The sequence below is a fragment of the Podarcis raffonei genome, chromosome 9 (genome assembly GCF_027172205.1).
Source record: "Podarcis raffonei isolate rPodRaf1 chromosome 9, rPodRaf1.pri, whole genome shotgun sequence".
NCBI classification, from domain to species: domain Eukaryota; kingdom Metazoa; phylum Chordata; class Lepidosauria; order Squamata; family Lacertidae; genus Podarcis; species Podarcis raffonei.
In genome coordinates this window covers 50,988,345-51,014,822 of record NC_070610.1, presented here as the reverse complement: position 1 = coordinate 51,014,822, position 26,478 = coordinate 50,988,345, and the positions used below count along the sequence as shown (strand labels likewise).

The 26,478-nt window shown below is 43.6% G+C and overlaps 1 protein-coding gene across 7 annotated transcripts in view; it reads right to left on the bottom strand.

The window, feature by feature from the left end:
• Positions 1-25,292, bottom strand: part of ANKRD50 (ankyrin repeat domain containing 50) — a 43,868-nt gene extending 18,576 nt beyond the window's left edge. The window contains exons 1-4 of one of the 7 annotated variants that reach the window (XM_053403451.1): positions 25,064-25,292; positions 21,922-23,191; positions 20,419-20,529; positions 2,447-2,676 (exon numbers count right to left, since the gene is read on the bottom strand). In XM_053403451.1, coding sequence (XP_053259426.1) covers positions 2,447-2,676; positions 20,419-20,529; positions 21,922-22,400 — 820 coding nt within the window. In that variant the 5' untranslated portion in view covers positions 22,401-23,191; positions 25,064-25,292. The other 6 variants (XM_053403454.1, XM_053403455.1, XM_053403456.1 and 3 more) reach the window with 6 other exon arrangements.
• Between the last annotated feature and the right edge of the window lie 1,186 nt (positions 25,293-26,478).

Here is a 26,478-nt window from a genome sequence, read left to right as displayed (position 1 = left end):
TATACGAAGGTTGAAGAAATGAAAGATGCGCCCCTGAAGCATAATTCATTCATTTTTCCCTGTAACCTTTCATACCTTTGGGGGCAGGGGGAGTTGGAGGGAAAAGAATACTTCAAAGATGAAAAAGTGAAATGAGATGCAAAGCAAAAATGCAGTAGCTGTACGCTTTCAAGTTCTTTTAAAACATCCACATGGGCTAATAAAATATTCCATTCAAGGAAGCTGTTATCAGATGGATTGTGGGCCCTGCAGAAGCTACTATGCTTATCAACAAGGTACAATTGTATGCCTAAACAGCAAAGGGAACCTGTCACTTTTCACTGAAAGGATCTGAAACTGCTCAAGAAATTCACTCAAACACGGTGCCGTTCAAAAGCTCTTGCCATACAGGAAATGATAGCTCAAGTTAAGTTTGACAAAAGTCCTTCATAGATCCAGAACTCCTGTTATAGTAGGTCAAGTCCAACTCACCACTCAGACGCCTTGCCCAAGACTCCTGCATTGCTGCCAACCAAGTTGGCATTGACCCGGAACCAGGCCTTCCATGTGGTGGTTCGTTTGTGGAATTGCTCTCCCTGGTGAGGTGTGCCTGTCTCTCTCATAACTGATTTTTTGGAAATACGTGAAAATATTCCCGTTTACGCAGGTATGAGATGGCCTAGATATACTGGTTATGGCAACCGTGAAGTAAATAACTGTCAGGGTATGTGATTGTGTTTAAATGTTTTTATTTGATTTGAAATTGCACTGTTTAAATATTTTGCTGGGCTCCCATGGGAGGAAGGGTGGCATATAACAAATGATGATAATAATGACTGCCCAGAACTCTTTATGATAGCAAATCAACTTAAGTCATTGATAGTCAAAGCACCATTGCACCCTCTTTCCTGCAGCATCCCGTGGTGACAGAACAAAATCAGCCAGTGACATCCATGGAGGACAGGCTGGCAAGGCACACAGAGGCCAAAGAGGAGATTTTAGGGTCGAACTAGACAATATGGCTGAAACCAATGACGCCACTGCAAGAACAGAACCAATTTCTCCTAACACAACGAACTTCCTCTCACCATAGGCACTGCAGGTTGGGAGGGGAGAAAGGAGAAGTTCACTCACACAACATGAGACTTCACCATATCTAACGCCAAGGCTTTTTTCAGCCAGCACTCACTGCAACTCAGGTGGGCGCCACTGCCATTATAAGAGAACAAGGTTGGCATTTGTGGTGAGTTCCAGCACCTCTTTTTCTACAAAAATAGCACTGTCTAACACCATATGTTAACTGTGCGATTGCACAATTAAATGCACCTCAGTTTTTAAATCTCCTCTAAAGAGACATAGGGAGGCATTCTTGATTTTGACTATGGTGCATTCAGACTCTTTCAACCCTTCTCCTCTCTCCCACTTTAGACACAGCACCCCTGAAGTTCCTGCTTGCCCCAGGAGTAAAGTTGCCAGTGGCATTACTAATGCCTTTAAGAAATTAATAATACAGTGGTACCTCGGGTTACAGACGCTTCATGTTACAGACTCCGCTAACCCAGAAATAGTACCTCAGGTTAAGAACTTTGCTTCAGGATGAGAACAGAAATCGTGCTCTGGCGGCGTGGCGGCAGCAGGAGGCCCCATTAGCTAAAGTGGTGCTTCAGGTTAAGAACAGTTTCAGGTTAAGAATGGACCTCCAGAATGAATTAAGTTCTTAACCCGAGGTAACACTGTAATAATCTTTATCAATTTTTAAAATCAAATTATCATAACCAAATGCATCATCTAGTTTTGCTGTAAGGGTGAAGAGACAAGGGATTTTTAATCTATTTATTCTTACTGTTAAAGCTTTATTATAACCGCAGTTTTATTCCACTCATTGCCTGGTTTCAAGCTGGTTTCACATGAAGGCTGGGAATCCAGTGTTTATGCTTCTCTACGTTTAAGAAAAATCCCATAAACAATAGCAGCGGAGTGATGAAATGAGCTCACAATTCAGCAAAGACTGGAACAACAAGTTGTAGAAGATTCCCAATAGTCTGCCAACAGCATACTCCCAGGATCAAATACAGCTACACCCATACAGTGAGCTTGCAAAAGGTAATCCTCGACTCCCAGAAAAGAAGATGACAAATCTAGATTTTTAGACAGAGAAAAAAATTTGCTGCACACACACTAGACTAGTGGATTCAAGTCTTCAATGCTGTCATGCTTCATGCACTCTTTTACTGGGGAAGAACGGCACAATAAATCCCTTACAATATATCAGCATCCATGTAGATACACCCATGCAGCACTATGTACAATAACCACTGTCAACTGGGTAAAGGCTCCAAGAAAATGGAGATTCCAGAAAGTTGATTGCTGAAATTTAGTGATGAGTAAAACATTTCAGAAACGGATTTGACACATGAGGATCGAAAAGTGAAGGAGCAGCTAAGTTTTCATTGGTATTTGTACTCACCGGTAAACATTTTTGTAACAGCTTTGCTCTGCTTCCGGGCAGAGCACAGCAGCAGCAACCATGGAGGGAAAAACTCATAGTGACTAGCTAGAAGCTCAGCTATAGTTCCAGATAAGCCCATAGATGTCTGGTCGCCTTCTGCAATGTTACATCCCTCATCCACAGAATCTACAAGGAGGAAGAGACTTTGTTGAGGGGGCTTGGCTCCGAGAAGAGGCAGCAAAATGCACCTGCAAGGAGAAAAAGAAAGGAGAATTATAACACACACACACATAAAATCCAGAAATATATTCTATATGGGTAGTTTTGTTTTTCAGCAAAGGAACGTGTGTGTGTTTGTTTGAGAACAAAGAGGTGCTCACAGTATGTACTAAAACGAGGTCGCTAGGGAATTCTTTTTCCAGTGTTGTCATGGAGTGCAGAGTCACTTGCAGCCACTTTAATATTTGATTAAGCCTTTTAACATGTAAACAAATGCAGCAGTTCAAGTGCTGAGGCCAACAAAAAGCACGTCTGGATTACGCTTGTGCAGCTACCCAACACGGCCATAAACAGGGAATTTCAGGTTTAACAGGAGTTGGATATGCCCAGCAGAATGTATGTGAAATCTGAATAGAGGCTTTATTAGTACCAAGCGCAATCCCAGCTAAACTTCTAGTAACAACTATTCGCAGCAATGCTCCTGGTCTGTACAAGCCCTATTGGAAGGTAGTGCAGATACACAGACCAGCATTGCTCTCTTGTGCGAATGCCATTCATTTCCATGGCTGAGTGCGCAACAAGTGGATGCTCTCATTATGAGACGGTACACAATCACAAAACCACCCAGTAAGAGCCTCTTTGCATGATCTCTGAAATAACATTCCTGAATTCAAGTCAGTATCCAGTTTGTTTACTCTAGCAAGCAGCTAAGTCCAAAGCTAAAGTGAACTGAAAGTGAACCAGCAACTCTTGGCAAGATCAGAGGTGCTTGCTCACCCCTCGTTCCTCGGAGGCTACATGATTATTCACTGTATGAATACAAGATACTGCAGGACCATCTACCCAAACCAAACCAGACTGTCTACCTCGTTTGCCCCCACGCGAAATGTCATGGTGGTAGATGTCTAAGTCCTTGCATCAGTGCTAGAAAGCAGGCCATCACCTCCCCACCCAAACCGGTTGTGGGGTGAGAGCATATACTAACAGTAAGGACAGCATCAGAGCTATGAAAGCTTCAGAAATAAAGAAATAGCCCTTCAGGGAAGGCAGCTCCCCCCTCCAACAGGATGGTTCTCTCTGATCACAAGATTTGCAATTCTTAGGGGGTGGGGGTGGGAAGGAACAGGCAAAACCTAGAATCACTTAAATAACTCAAGGGTGTGTTCATGCTCCGGAATTCTTTATGACAGCATTTTATCAAAAGATGTGTCATGATAACAACCTGGATAATCCCCTTGGAATATAATTATAATTATAAATCCCCAATACATGGGATTTAAGTAAAGTGCGAAGTAAAAAAAGTGCATGCCATATAAGAAAAAAAATTACAAATAGCTCAAAGTCTGTACAGTGGTACCTCGGGTTACAAACACCTTGGATTACAGACTCCGCTAACCCAGAAATAGGACTTCGGGTTAAGAACTTTACCCCAGGATGAGAACAGCAATTGTGTGGCAGTGGTAGGAGGCCCCATTAGCTAAAGTGGTACCTCAGGTTAAGAACGGTTTCAGGTTAAGAACGGACCTCCGGAACGAATTAAGTTCGTAACCAGAGGTACCACTGTACAGCCAATGAATAATTAGATATTAGAGTTGCAATCCTGATACATTTGCATTCTAGTTAGTCTCACTGAACTCTATGGGACTTGCTTCTGCTTGAATAAGCCTAGGACTTCACAGCAAACCTCTGAAACACACGTTTTCTTCATTATCCAAAGACCTTACTCATCTAATTGCACTTTCTGCCACCATGAAATGCGAGAAAGTCTTGGTAAACCAGTGAAAAAAGCATGTTCAATTATCCAGACTTCTGATTACTCAACACAGCTATTGGGATGAATAAGGCTGTAGTACTATTTTATCAACCAGCAGGGATGGGGGTGGGTAGAGCCTTCAACGCAACTTGAATTTTTGCCATACCAAGGAAGTGATTCACCAACCGCTTCCAGTAATGTAGCCCCACTGACTTGACCAGATGAGTGAAAGGCCTGACACACTCCCGAAGTGTCATTTTGTATTACTAACCATTTGCCTTTTTGTGTGTGTTTTTGGACTGGAATTCTCCCATCACCTCCGAGAATCCATAATTTCCATCATACTTTTTCTGTGTGCAGTTCTTTATGTCCCTATTTAAGACCAATTTTATCATAGAGGTGATTCCTAATTTATTTGAAATGGTTAAAAAAACAACATCGGTGCTTATTTAAATGGAATAGATGACCATCACTTTCTAATAATTGTAAAGAGCTAGGCATTCCATATGTAAGGTAAAACACATTCCATGGAAACTCACCACAGTTCACATTTAGAACAGTTTGGCTATTCCCCATTTCCACCAGTGCATTCTGACTAAGATTTTTAAACACAAATTTAATTCTAGCGGGGGGGGGGGGGGGGAGAATGCATTACAACGCATTACAGCTACCAGTAACTCCCTAAGGCTAGAGCATCATTACAACAGGAGATATCACACAAAAAAGCGGACTCTTTTAAGTGTCTGCTTCAGCGCATCCAGAATTTTCTAACTTCCAACTGCATCCTGACCTCAGGCCTATTCAGCAGATTCTTCAATAAGGCAACTGTTCCTGCCATGAAATAGTCTTCACTAGAAAATAATCCCTTTATTTTCAAAAATGCCATCTTGGTTTCAAAGCAGAATGAACTGCAGCAATTCGCCCCCTTCTCACGCCAGCCAAATGTTTCATTATCTCTAGAGAAGGTTAGCAGCCATCTTGAAGACCGTTTGAAAATAATCATGAGCTCTGTAAAATAAGATGTAAGCAATATGCCATCAAACCTAATTATATGTTTTGAGTGAGAAATTGATCTTCAGAGTGACAATGAGTGGAACAAAGGGCTGGGAGCATCTGAAACTTCTGCATCTCCACTAACATTGGCTTTACTTCCAAACTCAGATGTGTAGCTGCGCTGTTAACCCCTCTTTATTCACTTGTTTCTACTCTTTCCCTAGATATTTACCTTAGGTAATCACTCCTACCTTTCACTCCTCCCTTCAATAGCAAAAACACCTTTATGAGAAAGGCTCTTCATGTTAATCAGACGCTCTTTAAAAATATGTCACAAAGAGCCTTCCTTTCAAATCCACAGCACTAAACTTTTCCAACTTTTGCATCTGTGGGAATCCGCTATCCATGCCATGTAGGAAAAAGATCTCCACAGAACACCATCAAACACCAGCCAGTCATGTGGCTTTGGTTGGGAGATGCAACCAAGCCATGCCTTTTATTTTACTCTCCCCTCCCTCCCAACTACATTCACGCTTGTGTAGTGATTTGTGATAAAATGTTCATAGCAGCAGCAGCAGCAGCAGCAGCAGCAGCAAATGCCTTTCATCTTAGAAGCTCACACTAAACACGTTTCCCTAGAATGGCTCGTTTTGGGATGATCAGCGCCAACTCTTCCAAGAGAGTGCTTTTCAAAAATGTCTCCTGCAACCTTTGCCAACACTCCTGCAAGTGGTAAAAACCTGCACTGCTACACCAAGAAATGGGAATCTGTGGCCTTCTGAATTTTGGCTGCCCTAGTCGGTATGGCCAACAGTGAGAGGTGATGGCAGTGGGGTCCAGCAACACCCGAAGGTCTCTGTACTACATATTTTACACATGATTTTCTTTATTTTATGTAAATCGGGTTAGCCATGCAGGCATCAAAATTGGATGACACATTCAGTTCCTAAGAAACAGCTCAAATTGGTTTATGTGTTCATTGATTATTTGGATATAATTTCAGCCTCATCTCACCAGAATAGGTCTATAAATCCGGAAGACTCTTTATCAGGGGAGCCTCTTTATCTTGGTCCCACCACCCTCAAAGGCATGTTTGGTAGAGACGCAGGACAGGGCCTACTCAGTGGCTGCTCCCAGAGTTTGGCTGCTCCCTTCCTAGAGAATTAGATTGGCTCCCTCCTTGTTGACTTGAAAGGGCTAGTTCTGTCTTGTTTTTACTGTAGTGATCTATATGTTTGTGTGTGTATACACGTTTAAATGTTGTTTTTTAAATGAAAGATTTCCCCTCTATGTTTCTATTTTAGCTGTAAGTTGCTTTGGGTTCCTGTCAGGGTGAAAGGCAGGATATCAATAATGATATAAATTAAGAAATAAATGAAGATCACCCACAGGAAATCTCAATACACTTTCCCAGCAGCACTTCTCCTTTTGTGACATTTGGTGCCATTTTTGAACTGCTCAACTGCACCAATTCTATACAGCTTCTGAATTCACCTGAATTGCCAATTCATTTCAGCGCTAAGAGAAGTATCTTGCCAGAGTTATCCGCTGAATGTTCGGACTTACAAGATTTACAGTTGCCTCTGGATTTCTCATTTCCTTTCCTGAATCTGTATCATACAAACAAGGAAGAGGCTTGACAAATCTGAAAAGAATTTAATACGATAAAAAGAGGATGCACTTCTGCAGCAATCAAAGGATTTCCCTGGATAGATATGAAAAGGAAGCTACAGACAATGGAAGAGTAGAGACTTCTACTCACAAAGGCTTCCTCAAAGGACACAATAATTCTTTATAAGAAGTTTAAAGTAACAATACTGCATTTTATTTTATTTTTGTTCCAGTAAAGCCACTGGTACCTCTCCCCACTTCCTCCATATATTTCAACTTTCACCTTAATAAATTTAACATAACTTTCATTGATCTAAGTACTTGAGGGGAAGTGTAAAACCACAGAGGAACTGCACAATGTCTGGATAGTTCAGTGCAAGACTTTGTAGTCATTCTTCAGAATTAGCAGACTGTGAATGCATCCTTTTTAACACAGATGACCAGAACTGGTTGTAGCTTTCAAAAGGAACCAGTGCCATCTACGATGCTATCAGAACTTCCTTATCCCTGAAAAAACACACACCCCTACCTAACATTCAAGAATTTCCCTCATCTCCTTTTCAGCCACACAAAACTGCTGGTTCAGTAACCCTGAAATGCACCAGGATCCCTAGATCCTTTCTTATTTTTCCACTGATACAAAATATGCTTTAGCCCCCAAAGCATATGACACAACACTGGGTGCTACTAGACTGCATTCCATTTCTTTTATTCATTTTATTATTTTGCATTCCATTTCGTTTATTCATCTTCATGACATCATTCCATGCGTCCTGCATAATTCCTCAATGTCCATTTAAGTTAGCTACTTCATTGGCAACCCCCCCCCCCACTTTCCTTCCTAAAGTTACCAGCGAAAAGAATGAATAAAACAGGTTTAAGGACTATGGCTGCAACACTAACTTTGTCTGCTGAAGTTCTGTTGAATCCAGTGGGACTTATTCTCTAATACTTGAAGGAAGGACACTAATTCCTACTTGATCCTTTATTTATCTCCTTATCTATTTCATACACTTCTTGATTGCAACAAACAAACCTCAAAGTGGTTTACAAAGGGATTTTACCATGTAGTATTTCCCCATCTTCGCTTTGTTTAGTTCTTCATTTGCCTTGCACTATTCTGCATTACTAAACTCCAAATGGATTACTCTACACTATCTGTTCAAGAAAATGCAACTTTGCTCAAAATAAGTAATCATAAACATGTGTGGCAGGTGTTAATATTCTTGGTGGAAATCTTTCTGCCAAAAACACACCAAATATTATTATTAATAATAATATATTATTTATACCCCGCCCATCTGGCTGGATTTCCCCAGGTGAATCAAATAAGATCAGGGCCTGATATCCTATGGTCACATGCTTGGCCTTTTGGGGGTGAAATTGAAAACATTATTATCTGGGAGCAAGTCCCAATGAATTCAGCAGGACTTACTCCTGAGTAGATGTGCACAGGATTGCACTTTTAGCCTGCCTTTTCTAGTTGCATTATAATTTATGAGCAGGCAAGCAGAGTGCACTGTAGATCATCTTTCCATAACCGCTGACCTTCTTCATAGTCTTTTTGACAGCAGAAGTGCCCTGAATGGTAACGACGAATTCAGCACTTTAAAGGTTGCAAAGGGAAGGTCTCACACATACCACCATGTAACGCCCCGCATTTATCTGTACTGACTTTCATCTTCCTTTTTCAATTCCCTTAGTTAATCCAGCCAAGCAGTGAGTTCAAATGGATCACTGTATCATAGCTTACACTTGGACACCAACACAGCAACCTTAATTATGAAATTTCAGTGTCTCCTCTTTCACTGTCACTGAATCCTTATATAAATCTGCTTTAGCCACAGTCTGCTTTAGACATAGATATCTTTGTTTCATCATTTTACAGATCATTAATATGTTAAGCTCATGTCCTCCAGGTTTATTAAATGGCTGCAATCTATACTGTAACAGTCAGTACTAATACAGAAACAGACTATTTTGACATGCACTTAAAATGGTAAAATTACAGCAAAGGTAGTGCCTCTCTATTTTTGGTAACATGCTCTGTAAAATCAAGCTTTCCCCCTTATTTGTTCTCTTCTACTCACAAGCTAGTTCTCTAGGTCATAACATACGCTAAATCAAGCAGAATTCCTTCTCTACACCATCTTGATTTATAACTAAAGCAGTTTGTGGCACGACCATGTATGGTGGTTTGTTCCATCTCTCCTAAAGAGTCCGTTAGAAAGGAGAGAGAGAGAGCATTATGTAAAAAAGATTCACTTTTTGAACTGACTCATACATAATAGAACCAGTAACAAAAACTTAGAGTAAAACTCTGCAACCAGCAGAGCTGAGGGGAATTAAGAGTCCAGCAACATTTGAAGAATCACAGGTTCCCCACCCTTGGTGTCAGTTTTTAAGGACACTCAGTGATTTCAAAGAAAACAACTATATTCCCACAATCCCTTCTATACCCTGATAATCAATTTTCTACCTCTTTCCCTTAACTTCTGGTATTATGCATTGCCTATTTGTCAACAACAACTGGAACACAGCAAAATTAACCTATGCTCACTGTATGTTTGCCATGACTGTATCTTGCTGTAGTCATTTTTGCTTTTCTAAAGTTAATTTCTTAAGGTTCTGCAGGTTTCAAAAATTATGTGCAAGTACAATTCAGCCTTCCAACTTTGCCCCTGGACAAGTTGCTTCTTTCTGGCATTCATCCTTCCTCCTCCGATTCCTTTCCCATCTCCTTTGAAGTAGTGGGTTGTCACAAAGTGACTCACCTCAGCACCAAAAGCTGAGGCATAAATCACACTAACGCTGTTAACAAAATCTATCCCACAATTTATGTCTTCAGCCTCTTAGATATAGCATGATTGCAAGAGGAAAAGGAAGACTTTTAAATAGCACTGTTCCACCTGTGCTACCACCACCGCATATTTTATATGGCAATTTCCCCCAAAAGTCCTACTAGTGATTTAATGCAAAAAGTTCTCGGAAGTCCCAGAAGTCTGGGTTTGGAGATTTAGTAAAAATGACAGACAAAGCAAGTTAAGAACACCAAAATGAATTGAAAGAAAGATTGTTCAATTTTCTCTGCACTGCGTTTTAAGCTGTTTATATCTATCCAAGCAATGGATGTTGGGGAGGGGCGAATTCTCATGACATTAAGTCATACTGCAAGCAGTTGTGTCCAGCTGGATACAGTGCTGGCCTTGGATGGCAAGGGCTCAAATCCCAACTCAGCAATGGGTCACTTGAGGTCTGGGGTAAGTGACTACTGGCAAGCAACACAGAGTTGCTCATGAATAAACACAATAGGGACAAAAAAGCCCATTACTGACATAGGAGTCATAGCGAGTCAACAAAAAACTGCAATCTAAAACATATGTAAATTGTGAATGCTTATGACTTAGTTATTTTCTTTGTTGCTTCAAAACAACAGAATTCTTGTTAAAGTGTGGATTATGAAGTAATCTAGTTCACTCCTACTTGTTCAAGTTATTCCTTGTGCCAAATACACAGACCATGTAGTTTAGTGGGGAAATGTTGCAACCTAGAAAAATGAAAGAAAACTGTCACTTGGTACAACTAGAATCTCCAAAATGAGGCTGGCTCATTTTCAAAAGGCAATAAATGCACTGATGAATTAGGAACAGAAACGTGTAGCTGAATTGAAAGGCAAGGATGAAAAGCACAATAGCAGGAATGGCAAACAGGTCAGAACAAGGTTGATAATCATGATTTTATTTATACACTCATGCATTTTGATCAAATGATCTTCAAGGTGGCTTACAATCTAGGTAGTGGGATAGGAAAACTGAAAAAAAAAAATCACATCTGGCTATCAATGTGCCCTATTCGTTTCAGATAGCACAAGGGTAGCAGAGTCTACAAAGCCCAGGACACAAATTTTCATAGCCCTCTAGCAGCTATGGTGGCTCATTTACTAGAAGTTATGTGTTTAGTGTTAATTCTGAAAGTGTGTACTAGATTCTGACCAAACTAAGTCTCCTAGAGCACAATATATATCAGGAGGCTTAGTTTGGTCAGAATACACTACGTTGCCAGACACCAAATATATTGGCCTTATTTTCAGCTGTCCGAAGGAGACCTGGTTTGTCTGGCTGGTGGCAGAGGGCAAAAGATCCCCAACCCCTTGCTTCTGCAATCCCAGGGCAACTGGGGCACTGGTTTTTGGGGGGCTGGAGTGGAGTCTGCAGCTCTTCATTCACTGTTCAATGGCTGGTGAATGGTTAGTTCTTCCAGGACTTAGAACAGCTGGTGCACAGTTTGATGACATACTCATCCTATTCTGTGTTCACATCTGCATTGGCATGAACAAAGGGAAAAAGCATTAGATATGGACTCTGTACAGTTTGCATACCTTGTTTGGTGCAGAGATATATTTCCTGGTGATGTTAGGTAACAATACCCCAAGGCTACCATCTGCTTAATTTTGGTCTCTAATGGGCACCTATAACGGAGATCCCTGAGAAAGGGACATGTCTAGTCAGGCAAGGTTGGGATTAACTTTAACCTGGATACAAATCGCCCAGACAAACCTGCAGAGATTGCGTTGCTTCATGTTCATCTGTCTACAGTCTACTTCCATTAAGAAAGACAGCTTTTCTCAGCCAGGGAAAATATAGTAAGCCCAATTCCTAGCACTCAGAAAACTGTCGCTTAATCCTGGGTGGCTCATGTAAGTTTATCAGAACCAAAGCTGGTTCTGAACAGTGCATAGTTAAACTATGGAATTTGTTTCCACAAGAAACCAGGATGGCTTTAAAAGAATTTAGCAAATTCAAGAAGGATAAGACTCTCAAAGGCTACTAGCCACAATGGCTATATTTTCCCTCCACTGATTGGGGTAGTATGCTCTGAAATACCAGCTTCTGTGGGCCAAGAGGGAGTCTGTGCAGCACATTTCTGTGGTAAACTATGTAGATTTTGCATTAATCTAAGTCTCACTCTCCCAATCAAATGGAGTGGACTATTCTCTGTTTATTCCCATGAATATCCAGCAAATATGAAGCACAAAGAGTTGAAACAAGGGAAACATTTGCTTGAAAACAGCCTTTTTGTGTGAGCATGCTGGTAATGCTTCAGAAACCCAGTGACAGAGTAATAGCATCTCATTTCTCTAGAACGATTGTTCAACAAGACAGAAAGCGTATCCTGGTAGGAAAGCCAACATCCTCCCACTGCTCTAACGCCTCAGGCTTCTCTACTGGGATTTCTTCCAGTGAGTTATCCCTCCCCCCCACACCAACAGCTTTCAATTATTTTGAAATAGCAAAAGTCATCCTAAAGGAATTAGGCTATTGCCTCAGATCTAGTGCAGCATATTTAAAGGAGGGAAATCTAGCCGTGAGTAAGAATGCTATCGCTTATGCAAAGGAGATACTATAAAATTCAAACAAAAACAAAAACAAACCACATGTGCCCCAACCATTAAAGCAAGGGCAAGAATAAAACAAGCAACTGGCCAACATCCTTGTTACATTCTCGACAAATAATTTCCAAACTTTATTTTAATCATATTCATTCCCTCTAATAGTAAACTTTGTGTTGATCAGAAGCGGAGCCGAAGTCAAACTGGGACAGAGACAAGGCAGAGAGGGCTCTGTATACCTTGGAGCTTTGCCAAGTATGCATTTCCTTTCTGGTTCTGGGTGTTTTGTTTTTTGTTTTTCTTAGAAAAGCAAAAACAACAACCAAGTCCTCCTACAGGAAAAGAATGACGTAAGGAACAGTTAAGAAGTCTGAGAGTGACAGAAACAATCACCTCCATCAACAAAGACAGGAGGCGGGTGGGTAGACATAAGATGAAATAGGAAATACAAGCCCTCGGTGGGTTAAATGACCATTAGTTCCAAGGGATGACACTCGCTTCCCTTCAACCTGAGGCCTGATGGGAGGGGAGAGAATTAGGGCTGAGGCCTGCACACCGGCTGGAGCCTATTTGCTGACCCACTCTTCTCCATCCTTCAAGTTCAATCCCAATATGGGTGTGCCCTCCTTGCAACATAAATGGTCCTTTGGGAGCGATTAATAAGAAGGCGAGGATAGAAGAGAAATCACTTTCTCCAACCCAAATGCATTGGTTCAATAGAACAATTTACACTCTAGGGGAAAGATTCTCAAATGGGGAGCAGAAGAAAAATTGGGAATTCACTCTCAGCACTCTCCCATACAGCACCAGCAGAGAGACATAAAACTACTCTGCCCAACACTGTATCACTCAGGAATGCTGCATGGGGAACCTCAGTACTAACTCTATTACCACATGATTTAGCCAGCAGGCAAGCATAACATTTTCTTCTTTCCCACCCTCTCAAAATGTCCTACCTCCAATCCTGTCATACCACACCTAGCTCTGGAATGGACTATGGCAAAATACTTGTGTGTGTACCCACTTATAATTCTCTGTCTCTCTCTCTCTCTCTCTCTCTCTCTCTCTCTCTCTCTCTCTCACACACACACACACACACACACACACAGCAGGATGGAAACTTAAGTAGCTGTTACTGTCATAAACTGTCCATGCCATAAACTGCCCATACCTGAAAGCACAAAGTCATTCACTGATTGAATGTCAAGCTACTACAAGATTAGCATTGCAATGCTTGATCTCTTAAAAAAGAACACTTGAATTCTTTGCGAAAGCCAAGTAACTGCTTTGTGACAGACAAGGCCTGCTTTGTCAGTAGAAGCTTCCTTCTGCTTCCCACATCACTGATTTTCTATATGGTCCAGGTATATACCAGTCTGGCGGTACTTGTGTTTTCTGGAGCCAATATATTTGCAACACATTTCACTTAAGACAGTAAACCTCTCTCCGAGGTTATATTGCTTTCTGTCATACTGGTCTCTCTAACCAGATAATATACAGAGAGCATTAATATTTAGCACCTCTATAGCACATTCAGGTGTTCAGTGCCAACATATATTTTCTCAGTTATCCTTGCAAGCCTGTTTTATCAAGACTGGAGAACCTCCAGACCAAACTAGACCCAATAGGAATCCTAATTTGGCCCATGAGATCACCCTACACCTGATGTCATCTATGATGGCCATTGTGTGGCAGGTTGCAATGAAATGAGCAGTGTGGAAATAATCACATCATTAATTGTCTTAAATTTGAAAAATACATAAAATAGACAATGAAACTTTGTCGTTGGCAGAAATCAAATTGCAGGAGAATGGAAACAGCACTGGTTGTGACAGAGACAGATTGGAACAGAAATTCCTAGTTACCACTGACTTCTAGGACTACATACCGCAGATAAATTCTTTAGCACTGTTATGATGGAGAGGAGAGGTGCAACTATGCCAAAGGAGAAGGGGATCTAGACTGAGCTGGCCACTTCTGATTCTTCCTCACTGCACCCACAACTCCATTGTTTCTCTCTTCTTTCCCCATCATCATAGCTACTGCCGCTACACCACTTTAAACTTGCTCCAGTGTATCATCATCATAATACTTCTTCCTGCTAGAAACTTGAGATACATTAGCACTGCCATAGGGGATTTAGCTGCAGTCCCACCCTCAACCAGGTAGCATAATGGTACGAGTCACATAAGCATTGGTAAAGTGAGTCATGAAATTAGCCATCTAGGGCTTGCCGATCAGAAGGTCAGCAGTTCGAATCCCCACGACGGGGTGAGCTCCCATTGCTCAGTCCCTGCTCCTGCCAACCTAGCAGTTCGAAAGCACGTCAAAGTGCAAGTAGATAAATAGGTACTGCTCCAGCGGGAAGGCAAATGGAGTTTCCATGCACTGCTCTTGTTCGCCAGAAGTGGCTTAGTCATGCTGGCCACATGACCTGGAAGCTATCTGCGGACAAACGCCGGCTCCCTCGGCCAGTAAAACGAGATGAGCACCCAGTGTCGTCTGCAACTGGACTTAACCATCAGGGGTCTTTTACCTTTTTCAAAGCAGCTTAGAACTAAGAGTTATAACAAACTAACACTCACTCCCTTCCATCACCTACACAAAGCAAAAGCTTTGCAATAACCATTTAGCTAAAACTTTGGCCGCAATGCTTAAATCACAAGACAATCAAAAACTGTCAGCAACATATATATTGGGATCACCAGGTCAACGGATAATAAAAAATCGCACAGGTACATAGAGGACTGTAAAGACATTAACAGCACCTGCTGTTATGGCAAATCAACTTTTATGTTTTAATCTGGACCACAGTGTGCGGATGTATTTTGATCAATTTGTTCATATCAAAAGTTTCCTATTCAACTCTATTCCTACCAAGCAAATGCTGGTCTGATACCTGAGCAGGTCACCTACAAATATAACACAGGCAGGCGGAGCTCCAGGTTTTTCCAGTGATGCACAAATTGTATAAAGCCCAAAGAGACCAATGGCCACAAAAATTCTCTACCATAAATATTTAAATCCATACTATAAGGCATATAGTTCAACTATTTAACCCCCTTTTTTCAACAGATATTGTGCTGGCTTCAAGGTTGTCTTTTATCTCAAGGCTTAGTCCAAGAGTAGCCTATTGTACTCCACATCAAGCTGCTCTTGAAAAGAAAGGGGGATCGCAGGACTTAAGTACCAACAAATGATAAGGATAGAAGTTGGAAGGTGTGAGAGACAGGAAGACTGGACAGAAATGGAAGATATGTACTGCACACCTGAGGGTGATAAAGCAAGTTGCTTAGGATCTCTCTCTGGGAGCAGAGAATAAAGTTCTTGGACTAAATTAAGGACTAAAAAGAAAAAGGGACAAAATTCCTTGATTGTTTAAGAGCAGCGTGTTACATGGTATCTTGTAACATTTGTTTGTAACTATTTTAGGAATGCTTCCAGTAAAGCTCTGAAATTCATTCTTGTGGTGGAGAGCTTATTCATTTCTGTTCTGCGCAAGGTCCAGATCATGGGTTCTGTTGCAACATCATACTAGCCATGATGACTATGATTTGCTTCCACAGTCAGAGGCAGTAAAGTTGCTGAATACCGGTTGCTGGAAACCACTGGGGAGGAGAGGAATGTTCTTGTGCTCAGGTCCTGTTGGCAGGTTTCCTATGGGCATCTAGTTGGCCACTGTGAGAACAGTATGCTGCACTAGATGGTACTTTGATCTGAACCAGTGGACTCTTCTTATTGCCCTTAAGAACATATGTTTGCAATCCTAAAAACATTTACTTGCAAGTTCCATTCAATCAATAGGATTCACCTTACGGCTAAACTGCTAGTTATAAACTCTTGCTCCAACCATCTTGAATTACAATCTTGGGAGCAACCACCACTAAAATGGTCCCAAGGAAACATGCATAGGAGTAGGGTGCATGGCATGCCTAATTTTCTCTGATGTGTACCTGCTTGAAGAGGCTTGCATTTTCTGGAAACTCCTATGAACAGCTGTTAGGGATGGTACAATCTGATGCACTTTTGCAGCTGTGTTCAAGTCTATTAAAATTTAATTTTCATGGCCTTTGAAGCTTAGAGGCTTGAAAGGGAGGCAAAGGGAAACACACAAAACAAAGACTGGGAAAGGACAACATGAGATGTTTCATGCAAATAAAACCTCTGTGCACTGCAAACAGGCAATTATTTGCCTGGACTTTCATCAGATACCTTTGCTAGAGAAGTAGCTCCCTTCTCTGCTACAGATGGAGAGGGAGCAGATAATAGACAAGAAGTTCCAGACAGCATTTCCTCCCCTTTCTGTTACCTCTCTCCTTGCATATACCTCAGGCAGAATGTAACAGACATTTCTCTTTTGTACCACGAACAAAGGCAGTATGATTACCAAAGGATTTGCCTGCTTTACACCAAAGGTGAATCCGTATATAAGGCTTTTGATATGATAACATTTGTAGAGTTATAACGCATAGGCACAATTACAGCCAGATGCCTAACTTGTAGACATGTGGCAGAATTCTGAGATTCGGCCTCCCCATGTTTCTGGGCTCCCAACTCCCCTTAACCCCAGTAAACATCGATTATGGGAATTGTAGTTCAAAACATGTGCCGAGAACCACATTTGCTACCTTTGAGCTATAGAATTCCATGGCTTGTGCCACCAATCTTGATGTGTTTCAGAGCACAGAGATGCACCAAACCACATTTTTCTTTGGCATGAGTCCAGGGATACACAATAATGTTTTTCTTGAGTCAAGATTGTCCAAGGGAGCTTGTGTTTCCTCCTTCGCATGCAGCAGGTGGATTAGCTCACCTGTACAAATCTGGAGATCTACCCTATCAGCATGTTTCTTCAACACTGTTTAGAAAAATCTATAAACCTAATAATAATAATAATAATAATACCTATGTGGTATACATAAAATATACATACTGCCATCCTCAGGATATATATTGCAATCTGGACTACAGATCTGCAGGAAAGGTGAATTGCTAAAAAGTAATGTACCACAACAGGAGTTGGGACACTCATTTTCCAATCCCACAACCACCAGCAGCAACTTTAGGCAAATATTGCAGGTAAAATGAAAAAATAAAATAAGAATACTTTGATTCTTTATGTGCACAGGAGATAGAAGATGCTGTTTGTGTGCAATGTCGAGGCAAAAGGTGCTCTTCTTGTCCCCAGGTTCATTGCTTTTCAGGCTGATGACCAGAAAAGCAAAGCCTAGACTATTTGCTCACCTTAAGACCCATATCATATAATTGGCATATGCTCTCTATATGTTAAAGACCACTGAGAACACAAAACACATTTCAGAAGTATATTTATGGAGGTATTGGGTGTGCAGATGAAGCATCCTGTCACAGCTGTGGGTAAATTCATTTATAATGCACATGCATCTCGAGGACAGCACAAGTCTTTCGGGTTCCTTCCAAGAGTGTTTGGTTTTTTCTAGGCAAATTACATCTCAGTACACAACAGTCATGATACTTAACTACCCACTTTTTCCGGCTGGCCCTAAACAGGTTCATAATCTAAGCTGTTACAGTATTATTATGCATACAGTCTCTCCAAATGTCCTAAGCACATACAGTATTTAAAGTAGTGTGTATCCTTTCAGAGTCACATAACTTCAATTAGCAATACACAGGCTCAATCCTGCATCTGCATGTAGCCTTATTCATTCTGCCTGTGGGCCTAACACTGGTGTCCATTTCAAAAGAAACCTCTTTACATCCTAGTTTAATAGCAGTTTCTTTTTTTAAAAAAAAGAGAGAGAGCTACAAGTTAAGAGTTGAGGCTACAATATTTTCTCAAAAGGCAGAATGGCTCTCAATGACTTCCATCATTTTTTTTTAAAAAGTGAGAAAGGACACTGAACTCATGTAAACACAGTTTATTCTCCACAGTACAAGGCCTGCTTTTGAAACATGAACATCATGTGGTGGTCCTCCACACACAAAACAGTTGGAAGTCTTACGCTAGGTGAATTAGACCTATCAAACAGGATCTCCAAACATTCAGGTATGAAGTCTCTCCATATGATTAAGAGATGCTTACAAACATTAGCACTGTCATGCACAAGTACTGTTAAGAGCCATAACAAAATCCCTAGAACTTTCTCTCAAAAGGGCCGAGTCCAAAGTTATGTCTCTTATCAAGAAAGCTGCAGTAAATCCTGTCTTTCCACATGGCTGAAAACCAGCCCGGAGAGTTGGGCTATCAAAGTCAACTATTGTAAAACATTTGACAGTCAGTCCCCATTATGGTGCAAACATCCATTGCCTCCTTCATATACTTCCATACTTTGAGATCTCCTAACAAATGCTGTTTGTGACATTATTCATATTTAGACTTTAAAGCACACAAGTTTCAGGTTTCTAACAAGTCTGTGCAAAACACATACTATTCCTGTTTTCAATGTAACCAGATTCAAATCTTCATTTTTAGTATGTGCTTCCCCCACCCCCGCCCCCCTGAAAGAACTTTTACAGGCATTCCAACAGAGCTTCAAGCTGCAGCTTTGTTTACAGGTATTTAAAAATGCAGTTATAGCACTTATACTTGAGTAATAGTTGCAGCCAACAGATACTTCTCTTAGCTTTTAGAGAGACTGTAGCCCTTGAAATTCCAGCATTTCAAACAATGATAACCTCCATCTCATGTTTTATTAGGCATTGATGCTCTCAAATTAGCTTCCTCATCATTACTTACCAATGCTATTAAGCTGCTGCAATGACTGCTACTTTCATCCCACTGTGGCTTGCAGCCGTTTTATCCAAATATTAAAGAGCAGAGTTGAAAACTTGCATAATTCCTTTGCAGAATGGACAAGGTTCCACTTCCAATTCAGTTTAGCCAAAGCAACAGAACAGAAGAATGTACTGCTGTTGTTTGACATTCATTTAGCACCAGCGTGCTAGGTGCTGCATAAACATAAGTAGCAAGTCACTTTCCAAGAGAACTGTTGAAGAACAGTAATGTGATTCTACAATGGTTCAGAAAAGGGTTACAGAGGGAAAATGCCTAGCAGATGAAGAGTGGAAGATACTTCTAGACATAGGAATGCGAGATAGCAGGCACTTGAACAGGAGGAACTAGGAGGAGGACTAAGAAGGTAAACAGGAGAGTTGGAGCCAGCTGCTCCCTGGCGACTCTGCACAGCGGTTCTCTCTATTTCTGTGGTACAGCTCCCAACAACTTGGCAGATGTTTCCACCCAAAAGTGATACTGCCCCTCACCCCATCCAAAACTGAACCAGTTTTCTGGAGACTAGGTAAAGGTACCCCTGCCCGTACGGGCCAGTCTTGACAGACTCTGGGGTTGTGCGCCCATCTCACTTAAGAGGCCAGGGGCCAGACTTCTGGAGACTACAGGTGGATAATTACAGGTGGGAAACCATTAATAGCCCAAGCTGAGCAACTCACATGAAACCACTGGAATCAACCACATAAGAGATTTCTAAGTGTAAGGTTGAGGCTGGATATGACATAGAACCAATATAAACAATTACTGAGAATAGTATAAAATGGGATAGATGGGGGAAGAGTTTGATTTACCTTTATATTCCACCACCTCAGTCTACTGAACTACCTCCTATCAGTGTCTTAAAATACTATGGTAATATACCCTTTTGCCTCCATTTTAACAGTGGATGCTAGTATCCCCCTTGGCCTTTCCTATTCAAGTGAAGTGTTCTTTTTTTTATAGCACTAAATTAGGATCCCTCAAGAAGCCTAAAAATGCAGACAAAGGTAATAGGCTTTTAACACCATTAGTAACTTCCAATGCAGCATATGAACACTGGAAAATTACAAGCCAGCAGTAGAGTACCACCACATTTGTTTATACCAGCCTTTGCCAAACAGATGTTTTGGATGACAACTCCCATCAACTCCAGGTAGCATGACCAATAGTCAGGAGTGGTGGGAATTGTAGCCCAAAGTGACCCAGTTGGTATGAAAAGTTGGACCACCCTGAGTTAGATGATTACCCACAAGCCACAGAAGGGAACCTCTTACCACAATAACTCAGTGACAGCAATACCAGCCAACATGGTGCTCTCCAATGCTGCTGGCACACATCTCCCATCATCTCTCAACACTGGCCATGCTGCCTGGAGCTGATGGCAGCTATAATAGAAAACATCTGAAGAGTACCATGTTTGTGACCATTGGCTTATACCACCTTTGTAAACCAACCATCAGTAACACGACCTGCAGTAAGGAGGATACTACTTTTCCTGGATTTCTGATCTGGTGTTGATGCAAAGTAAAGTTCTCTTTCATCAGAGTGACATTTTAGACATTTGATACATACCATGCTAAGGTGCCACTTGGTGAATAATGACTTGCATTCACCCACTATTAAAACAGCTTTTATGAAATTATGAGTGCTGGGCCTCAAATCAAGAATGCATTTCTTTGTGTGGTTATTTACACAGCCACCTATTTCACAGAAACAGTTTAATGAAATAAGTGTAACTGGACAACCGCTGGAACTTTAAAAAAAAAACCATTGAAACTTTCAGCTTTCATAAAATACTCTTGAGAAACTAACCCCTAAAAAAACACCTATTAGGTCAGTCTTGCTTATTTAACAGACAGCATACTAAATTAACTCTAATTAGATGAGCTTGGCAAGTTCATGAGCAGCATTTATTCTTTTCACACATTCCCAAGGCATTGCTTCTTGTGTCTTCTCTCCCCCTGCAGGTTTCTCTGTTCCTATATTCCCAAAGGAATGATTTCAGGTTTTAGACACAAGGTAAGGCTTCACACATGGGAAAATGAAACCCTTGTTAAACTCTCATGTCAGCTCTTCAACCTCCTTCAAAATCCTAGTTCAATTATTGTTTCCCAGGTACAAGACCTGGAAGGTACCACAGTAAAGGACCAAAAAAACAACAACAGTGAGCTCAATCTTTTTTTATGCTGACCAATATTGGATCTCCCATGTTGCATAATTAGCCTAATGTTTTCAGAGGCATCAAGTTATAGTTGGAAGTAATTTATGGCATCACCAAGATGAAACTAAATTGATTAAACCCCTCAATAACCACAGCCTCACACATTTTGTTTTGTTTTTGATACGCTTGTTTCTAGACTTCCCCAAAAGTTCCAAGTCAGAAGTAGTTCACAACACCAGCAAGAAAACCTGTGTCTTTAAAATCAGGGCCTCTTGTCAATACAACCATGGAATCAGTTTCCTTTTTGTTATATGAAAAAGAAAAAAAACCTCTTCCACTTTATTCCCCTCCTCCTGCCCCTTCTAAGGCCTCTGTTTCCAATTACTATGCAATCTTTGGAAGATGCCAACCTGGAATGTGTTTCCAAGTGTATCTTGTCTGGCAGCATCTGCTATAAATGGGTATTTTCCATACGGGCCATTGGAACAATTCATGCAGGGAGACAATACCATGTGAGAGATAGGTTTTACCTGTTTTTATGGCGGGCTGTGTTTTTATCTGATCAGGAGATATGAAGGAAGCAGATACAGAGTGGGTGTTTTTTTGTTTGATTTACCTTTTAAATGCTTCAGCTGGGTTTCTCTCGCACTCCCCAGGCTGCAAGAGACTTTGAACAGCAGGATCTCTCAGTTTGTCCTCGAATCCCTGAATCAGTCCACTGCGACAGATTTGGGCCACTAACCCTCTGATAAAGCCTCCCACACAGAGAGTGTCCGAGTCCTGAGCCCTGCAGAAGTGGAAAGCCAGGGCTTGGTGATGTAAACCCCTTTGCAGACTGGCAGGTGAGCTGGGCCACAGTAATTCAGTACAGAGGGCTGTTTTGCCACTACCAGGCCCTCCTACCAGCAACACACCCCAGGCAGCTCCCTTGCCAGGGACGACGCAAGTATTAGTCCCAGAGTTCAGCACAACGGATGGTTTGTTGGCAGTGCTGTTGCTGCAGTTCGTCTTTTCCTGCAGGCAGTGCTGAAGCTTGTGAAAAACCCACTCTCTACAATAAAACTGTTTCCCCTGCAGCAAGCTGGTCTGAGCCATTTTACAGACTTTCTTCTCTGGGATAGGTCAGAAACAACAGCACATCTTTAAAAGTTGCACTCAAGGCAGGTCCTTAAATTCAAGACGACAAATGCGCAGCATGGAGCTTGGTCACTGGGCAATGCAATCCGCGAACCTTTCATCCCCTCACATAATGGTCAGTAGCAGCATCTTTGCAAAGCCGAAGAGGCATCTTTCCATCCAAATGCTCTCCTGATTAGCACATGGTGTATTGGCGATCATCCGATTTAGAAATAAAGCTACGTTTGATACCAAGGCTCAGAAATACTTCTCATATGGCTTAAAAGGTCATGCAATGCCATGGCTACAGCTGCAGCTTATAGTGCTGCATTTCCCTCTAATACAGATGATACATCTAAAAAAGCTGAGTTGCTAACACGCACGGTTCCTGCATGTTCTCTGTGCCTCTCTAGGTTTCCAGTCATTCCAAAATATGCGGCTTTTATAACCCCCTTCAAAACGCCGCCCACATCAAGATGTGACTCTTGTAAAAAAAAAGGCTTCTTTTCTGTTCCGTGAATGTTTACTGAAAATGTATGGATCTGCCTTGTATATCGAGAAGTGGTTCACTGGAGTCTGTGCAAGCTTCTGTGGTCCAAGGAAGCCCTTCAAATTATGACGCACCGTGTCTCCAGTGAGATGGAAACACTCAAACTTCTTGCGCAGAAGGAGACATTCAGCAAGTGCTTTCTTTGCAGTCTCATGGTCTACTCTCACACTCCAGGTGTCTCAACTGCAGATGTCAAAACACTCCCATTTCTGCCCCAGACCTGAAATTAAGGACCACAAACACTTGTTAGCTGACATGCACCAGGGTATTCCACTCTTAAGTAAATCAACTGAAGCCAGTGGCTTATTAGGGCACAAAAATAAGAAAGAACCTAAGAAAGAATTCACTTTATACACACTACATCCTGCTTTTTTTAGTATCGGAGGAGCACAAAAAGCACAAAAACCCCAACAAAGCCCTACTAGCACTGCCTAGATTCACATTTGTGCCCTTTTCGTGCAAGATATGTGACCTTGAAGCCACAAAAGAGCCCCCTATCCCATTCTGAAAACTGATATTCATCCAAGGACTCTCCTATCTCCTTCTTCCTCCCCCCCCCCCAAAAAAAAACTTGGTCATCTGAACCTCCCTTGTACCTGCTTCCTATTATGCCTACTGGTCCTGCCGCCCTCCAGCTTTTTCACAGCCGCCTTTGTTCAGGGCTCTGGAGCATCAGGAGCAAGACAGGAGCCACGTTTCCACTTACCGTCTTCTCTCTCTCTCTCTCTCCCCGCCCCCCTCCACCCCAAAAGTCCCCCGGCATTGTTGCTGGGCAGCGTGCTGCCGCTGTCATCGGCTCGGCTCCCCGCGGTTGGATCCAGCAGCCAGCGACGCGCTCGTTGCATTTGTCCTCGGCTTTGTCTCTCCCCCGACCCCCCCCCGGGCGTCCCGCACGGCTGGGCTTCCCGTTTCAGCCGATAGCCGAAAGAGAGGAGAAGATTCAGCAGGATGCAACGATCCCTTTCCTAGGGAAGCCTCCCCGGTTGCAGAGCCTTGAAGTCTTTAAGCTTAGGGGGAAAGAATGGGAAACAAGGAAAAGCGGACTCACTCGAGCCAGCGAGCGCTTGGCCCGCCTGCTCGCTTCCCAGATCCTCCGCTCCAGAGAGACACACACACGCCCGCCCTCCCTCCCTCCTCCGCCCACCCCACCGCAACGGAGGGGACACGCACGCAGCAGCGTCCCACGGCACAAAGATCCCCGCCCGCCACTCCGATCGCTTCAGCCCCCACCCTCCATCGCTGCACGGGAGTTGCATGCTCCGGGAGGAGGGCGTCCCGCCGCGGCCTCGCTCCTCTCCGCCCGCCGGTCAGGCTCCCAACTCGGATCGCACGCCTCCCCACCCCCACTCCCACGTTCGCGGGGTTCAGATTTCAAACACTCGCAGACCCAAAGAGAGAGAGTTCGGGCAATCCCCGCCCGGGTTTCCGACGACGCTGCGCGCTGGCCCCTTCTTCACCTTTGCCACTCATACAGCCTTCCACGAATCGGGAGGGGAAAGTTGGGGAGGGGGCAGGCGGGCAGACGTGCGCGCGCCCCGACCAAAACAAACAGAAACCCCGAGAGAGAGAGAGAGCGCTCCCACGTTCCCAAAGCCGCACCAGCGCCTCGCACAAGTTCGGGGCGCTTGGCGATCGCAAGAAGGCAAGCAAGGATTTGTGGCGGATTGAGACGGGGACACCCCCCTCCCATTCACACACACACACACACACACACACACAAAACAAAGACCTTTGCACGGGGCGCGGCAAGCGTGCAGAGCAGACCCGCGCGCGAGCCCACCCGCTGCACACGGAGCTTTTTGCACAAGGCAGGCGCTCATCCACACGGGACGAGGAGGCGATTCGCCGGGCAAGAGAGTCGTGTAGACCCGGGCGCAGCCCCAGCAAAGCTGAGACAGCTGCCCGGCCGCGGAGACTGCCTAGCCCCTGGCAGAAAAGAGGGTCTTCTTCGCCGGGGTTGACACCACCCCAAGGGAGGGAGGTGGACGCGTGAGTGGCTGCACCCCCTTCCCCAGCCCTCCACCCACCCTCTCACTCGGCGAGAGAGAAAACCTCCCTTCCCCGGCGGCTGCTGCTGCTGCTGCTCAGTTACCTCCCCTGCTTCCTCTCCTGTGGACAAGGAGGCGGCAGCTGCTGCTGCTGCTGGTTGGCTCGTTCCCCTCCCGCCGCTGCCGCCGAAGCCGCTTTCCCCAAGGCGGGCGAAAGCCCAGACAGGCGTGTCCGCGGAGCTTCCCTTCGCCTCGTCCCTCTTCACTCCCCGCAGGGCCGGCCTTCCGGCCTCGCTCTCCCTGTCCGGCGCAGCCGAAGCGCGGCCGCCGCCACCACCACAGCTGCCCCCGCCCCTTTCCCCCTCTCCCCGGCCTGATTGGGCGGCCTCGCTCCGGCTCCTCCTCGGCGCTCGCCTCCTTAGGCCCCGCCCGCCGCCTGCTGGTTTGGTGCTTCGGCCGTGGGCGTGGAAGGGGCGTGGCCAGACGCCGCTCGGCATTCCCCGGAGCGGAGGGAAGGCTCGGTACGCTGAGCTCGATCCTCGCAGCTGGCCGGGGACTCTTGAGTCGCTCCTTTGTTTTCAGGAGCAACAGGCTTTGCCCTTCACCTGCCTCTCGAGTAGGTTTACTGTGCTGGTTTCTATGAGGCTCATAGGAGAGCCAGCTCCTTGTTGCCGTGGTCCCTTCATAAATATCCCAAAGTTAATGGGCATTGTCATTCAAATATAGTAGCTTAATGGTCAGGGGTCCCTTTACCTTTACAGTAGCTTAACCCCCAACTCCCCAATATTTTATTCAAATTGGCACCTCGGATAAGGCAAGATACAGGATCTCAGCCCTGGTCACTTGCTATATTTAATAGAATTGTAAGGTTGGAAGGGATCACGAGGGTCCAACCCGCTGAGATGTAGGAATCTTTTGCCCAACATAGGACTTGAATCCACGACCCTGGATTAAGTCTCATGACCTACCAGCAGCGATTTAGACCCTCAAGCTCAACCAAGAGGCTTTAAAAGAAACACACGCACACCCCTAACAAAATAATACTACTTCCCACGGAGAAGCCCATCCAGTTTCACTTCCTGAGGCCAATGGTGCCAACTTGGAATAAAATAGGGAGGGGGAATAAGACCCACCCTGCATAATCGATCACAAGACACACACACACTATTTGAATGGCAATGTCCATCAACTTGGGGGGGGATGGCCCCCTAAAATATTTTATGGGGGGAGGGCAAAGAGCCTTTATTCCCAAGGAGTTGGCTTCTATGCTCCTCATCAACCAAAACTGGGAAACTGCTGCCACCACCTCTTCTTGCTTCTTCGATGGCAGTGGCAGCAGTGGGTGGGCTCTACAGCACTCAGGCACAGCAGTGGGATCTGTTGCCTCTGGATCCCTGCAGGAACCCGCCACCTGAGGCAGTCGCCTCAGTGTGCTGCCTTATGGTAATGGCTCTGCCCCCTCCCTACAACAGCATCCTCAGGGCAGAGCTTTTCCTCTGAGAATAGAGGCCTGATTGTT